Source organism: Saprolegnia parasitica (assembly GCF_000151545.1).
Source record: "Saprolegnia parasitica CBS 223.65 unplaced genomic scaffold supercont2.258, whole genome shotgun sequence".
Classification (NCBI taxonomy): Eukaryota; Oomycota; class Saprolegniomycetes; order Saprolegniales; family Saprolegniaceae; genus Saprolegnia; species Saprolegnia parasitica.
Window position 1 is genome coordinate 15,224 of NW_012156652.1, and position 4,361 is coordinate 19,584.

The window sequence follows — 4,361 nt, forward strand, 5'->3', positions numbered from 1 at the left end:
GTGCACGTTGGCCACAAGCGGGTATCGAAACGGGTCAGCCGACATGGCGCTAAGGCGCACGACACGGTCGTCTTGCTGCGACGTTGTCGAGAGGATGTGCACGCGGACGCGCAGCGGCACGCTCTCGACGGCCTCCGCCCACGCATGGTTGACGAGGCGCAAGGTAGCCGCGTCCATCGCGAGCGGGCGCGAGGTGTCGATGGCGAACTCGAGGACCGCCTGGCGGAGCGCGGCCGGCAGCGCTGGCATGCTGCGCGTCTGCCAAAAGAAATGCAGGCGAGGTGCCAGCTGCGATCTTCGCACTTATGCGGGCGCACCCAATCACCATCCTTGGTGCGCTTTTCTACCGAGCCAAAATTTACCTTCAACGGGAGCACCGGTGGGCGACTTGCGCAGGCGCCAGGTCGCTTACGGCGCAGGAAGAAGCACGAATTGTACTGCGTAGCACGTGCGCTGCAATGTGCAAGCAGCGTCGCTCTCAATGCACTAAAAGTGCAAAGGCAATCTGAGCCAGCGCTGAACCCATGGCGTCGATATGTACCGTAGAGTCTACTGCACCCTTCGGTCCGATGACCATGGCAATGTGCCTTGATGAAAGCGTCGAGGGACAAGATCCCACAACACATAACGCTTGATCTAAACAACACGAGCACGTGAGTTTAATGTTTTTAGTTACTCATTTTTGGCATTTTTGGCGCGTGCCCGACAAGGCGCAGCGTCCATGGCTGCGTCGCGAGGTCACCTCCATTACGCAAGCGCGTCATCTCGCGGGTGTAGGCGCGCTGAAGCACTCTTGGGACGTAGATATCCCAATCCCGCATCTCGACACGGATGCACCCCGTCGTGTGAACGCTCTCTAAAAACAAAAGTGCGTCGGCACCATGCGATACATCATAGCCTAGCACGAGCGTGCTAGCGCTGGGCCATGAAGCCAGCGACGACGCGATGTGCGCGAGGTTGCGCAGCACATAACAGTTGTTTTCGAGCTTGATCTGCGCCAGCGTTGGCTTCTTGGCGAGCGCGGGCAGGAGGCTTGCGAGGCCCGTCGCCGAAATCGCATTCTGGGATACGTCCAGCGTCCGCAGCACAGAGCACTCGGCGAGTACACGGAGCAGGTACGGCACGGCCGAGTCGGCAAGCTGGTTGTCGGCCAAACACAGCGTCTCGAGCAGCGGCAAGTTGGCAATGGCTTGTAAAACGGGCGGAAAGACCTTGGACCCGAGCCGATTGCCTGAGAACGAGACCGACACCAAGCATCGCAGGTCCCGCACAACCATGACAAGCGGCGACGGCGGCAGATGCCCCCACGACAGAGCGAGCGACGAGAGGTTCGGCGCGCTCCGAAGGATGGCTGCAACCGGTACCATACTGCACTCGTGCAGAGCCTTCCATTGAAGGAAGCGCAAGGTCCGTGGCATGCGGTAGTCAGGAGTTGGACGAGCGAGAAGCCGAGGACTCTCGAGCACGAGGTCTGTCAAGAAAGGACTGCCGCCGAGCGCAGACCAGAGCGCTTCCTCTGCCGACACATCGCCACGGCAAGCGAGGACTCTTGCGCTTGGTTGACGCAGCCAGTGGGCGACGTGCGCAAAGACGCACGACTGGATCAACGGAATCGTGTCCCTGCCAAATCGAAGGTCGAGGGTCGATAGCGTCTCGGTCGCTGCGAGGCGCTGCAAAAGCGGCTCCAACCACGATACAGCGTCCGGCTTGCTGGGAACGTGCAGCGACAAGTGACGAAGTGCAGTGCACTGAGCAAGCGCTGCCTGCACGCTCAAACCGGCCGGGAGAGGTACGGCCGACGGGATGTGGACGCGCGTTATGCAGCCCGCGAGAAGCGGCACCAGTTGTTGGAACGCGTCACCGGCTTGGACATTGACAGTGATGGATGGCGCGAGGCGACGCGCTCCAGCGAGGAGGTCGAGCGAGCGCGCGTCAATGGCTGACTCGTCCAGGTGCACGTCGGGCCAATCGACGACCGCCATCTCGGTAAGCTGGGCCACGCATTGCAGCGGTAGCGTCAAGAGACCTTGCGGTAAACTCGCCAGAACGAAAAGGACGTCACGTGGACGCTCGAGATAGAGCACAACGGCCTCGACGAGCTCGGGCGTCCAGCGACCCATGCGGTATTGCAACGAATCGGGCATGTGCAACCTGGAGAAAGGCAGTTTAAAGAGTGCTGGTAATACATGCATTCTGTTCATGGGATTGGACTTGTTGCCATAAGAAGCTTCTTATTGCCCTTTGCTTTGACCAAGGAGATGCGATCTGGTCCAGCCCTTCCACGCATGGGCTCAGGTTGGATTGTCCTCTGGTGACATGGGAGATGGGCGTGATCTCGATCCGATTCGTGAGGTTGAAAGACAACGTACGTGCTCATGGATGCCAAGGAGGCGACGGCAGGCGACCTAGTCGAGAAGGAAGACCGCGCCCAAGGTCGCGACGTACAAGGCGTATTTTGGCGCCAGTGGCTCCAACGGGTGAATCCTTTTTCTAGACAGCATGCCATCCAGTGCTCACGTTTCTCTGGTCTAGGTTTTTTGTAGCGGTGTGCATCGGTGTCTTCTCTACGGTCTCACAAGCGGTGTTGGTGCTGACCGACGGGTTCATGAGCTACTGGGCGAACCACACAGAGATGACGGCTTCCGTCTCGTCCGGGTACATTTACCTCGGGTGTGCGCTGCTCTCAGCGCTCTTGGTCTACGGTCGGTCGCTACACGTGCTTCAGATTGCCGTCCAGTGCTCGCAGTCGCTGCATGCGATGCTTCTGCGCAAGGTCCTTCACGCGCCCATCAGCACCTTCTTTGACGTCACGCCCATCGGCCGTATTCTCAACCGGTTCTCGAACGACTTGGATCAAATCGACTCGCAGCTGCCAAGCTTTGGTCTTCTCGTGCTCCAGTTCCTCTTTCAGATCCTCGCGATCCTCGTCGTGTGCGCTCTCTCGACGCCGCTCGTGATGCCCGACCACACCGGATCACTCAAAGTCCTGGCAGTGATGACAACTTCAACATCATATCAGTCGACGGGATTGCCGTTGTGATGTACTGTACCTTGGCTACTTTCTGTTGGCACGAGTATGCACGAACCAATCCGTTTGGCCTCGATAGGAAATCGGTGAACCCCGTGCACTTTTTTGTATGAATGGAGGCTGCGAACTGAGATAAGCGCTCGCACGTACTGTACGTACCGTGGCACTGAAAGGGCGTACCCTGCCACACTCCCTGCCACGAGAAAAATTATCAAGTACCCAAATCAGCCACACACTAGCACTAGAAGCGGGCTATTCACATGGCATGGTCAACTGCATTGATTTGACTGATATATTTGATACACGAGGTAATGATGTCGGACTTTCTTTGTTGGGTAGACGTGGCTGAAGCAGTGGTCTGGATTGGTGAAGACTGGAGCGAGAAGCCGGACGAGATCGGGCAGCTCGGGGGTGGGCTCTCGCTGTGTTGATTGTGTGGGGTGATGGGATTCAATCTCGTGCATTGTGGCAAAAGAGCGACGGTCGCACGCACGTCAACGCGCCACGTCGTACAGTGCAAGAAAATGATCAAGTGCACCCAAGCGATCGGTGCTCTCGCTTCAAACTCATTTTGCAATTGTCTTTCAAGCCACCAGCATGACAGAAAACAGCGTTGCGATGAGCTACGAAGAGCTCAAATGCTACCACCTGCTTGAGACCGTGCCTCGTCTCGACGACGGCTCCGAGGTCTTCCAGCCCACGCTCAAGGAATTCGAGCTCTACCGCCTCCTCCGCGCACTCAGTGTCGTCGACGCTAAAGCCGCGTCGCCCGGGGGCCAGCTCGGTCACTTCATCGACGCGTGTCTCAACGGCGTCAAGGAGAAGCCAACGTGTGGTGACGGCGTAGCAAACGCCGACGCCGCGTCGCCCGAGGGCCAGCTGGGCGACGCGGTCCTCTACGACGCCAAGGTGCCATCAGCAAGAAGTGATGCCGTCGCGGACGCCGATGCGGTGCTGTCCGAGGGTCAAAACGCCGACGCGGGCCTCAACACCGGCACGGTGCCGAAGAAGGACGAGAAGGTTGACGCCGACCAGAGTGTCAACAAAGCCACGTTCAACCGCAGCATCGACGTGGTTGCGTGCTACGGCAAGCAAGCGGCGGTGGAAGCGGACCTGCGCGCGCAAGGCTGGTGGCCCACGAACCTCGAAACGTACTTGCACGCGAGCCACGAAGGCGTGTACGCGATTCTACTCCCCGAGACGACCGACCGCCCCAAGCTCGTGCTCTTCACGTGGCTCCTCGACGCTTCGTTTTCGCCAAAGTACTTGCGCGAACGGGCGACGTACGCGCTGCGCTTCGTCACGACGCTGACGCCAGTCGTGCGCTGCTGCC

The 4,361-nt window shown here is 59.0% G+C and overlaps 4 protein-coding genes across 4 annotated transcripts; 2 read left to right on the forward strand and 2 right to left on the reverse strand.

The window, feature by feature from the left end:
• Window positions 1-6: 6 nt before the first annotated feature.
• SPRG_16157 (hypothetical protein) lies at window positions 7-249 on the reverse strand (the record flags this gene model as incomplete). The annotated part of the gene is made up of 1 exon (XM_012355528.1): window positions 7-249. A coding segment is annotated over one exon (243 nt), but the record flags the coding sequence as incomplete, so codon positions are not given.
• Window positions 250-891: 642 nt separating this feature from the next.
• Window positions 892-2,125, reverse strand: SPRG_16158 (hypothetical protein; the record flags this gene model as incomplete). Its single annotated transcript, XM_012355529.1, has 3 exons — window positions 1,565-2,125; window positions 943-1,516; window positions 892-898 (listed from the first exon to the last, which is right to left on the reverse strand). Exons 1-3 carry the CDS (start codon window positions 2,118-2,120, stop codon window positions 892-894), a joined length of 1,137 nt encoding a protein of 378 aa, XP_012210919.1. The 5' UTR covers window positions 2,121-2,125.
• A 198-nt stretch (window positions 2,126-2,323) lies between these two features.
• SPRG_16159 (hypothetical protein) lies at window positions 2,324-3,120 on the forward strand (the record flags this gene model as incomplete). The annotated part of the gene is made up of 3 exons (XM_012355530.1): window positions 2,324-2,352; window positions 2,418-2,477; window positions 2,533-3,120. The coding sequence occupies 3 exons, from the start codon at window positions 2,324-2,326 to the stop codon at window positions 3,038-3,040; spliced, it is 597 nt and encodes a 198-aa protein (XP_012210920.1). The 3' UTR covers window positions 3,041-3,120.
• A 505-nt stretch (window positions 3,121-3,625) lies between these two features.
• SPRG_16160 (hypothetical protein) lies at window positions 3,626-4,345 on the forward strand (the record flags this gene model as incomplete). The annotated part of the gene is made up of 1 exon (XM_012355531.1): window positions 3,626-4,345. A coding segment is annotated over one exon (720 nt), but the record flags the coding sequence as incomplete, so codon positions are not given.
• Window positions 4,346-4,361: the final 16 nt, after the last annotated feature.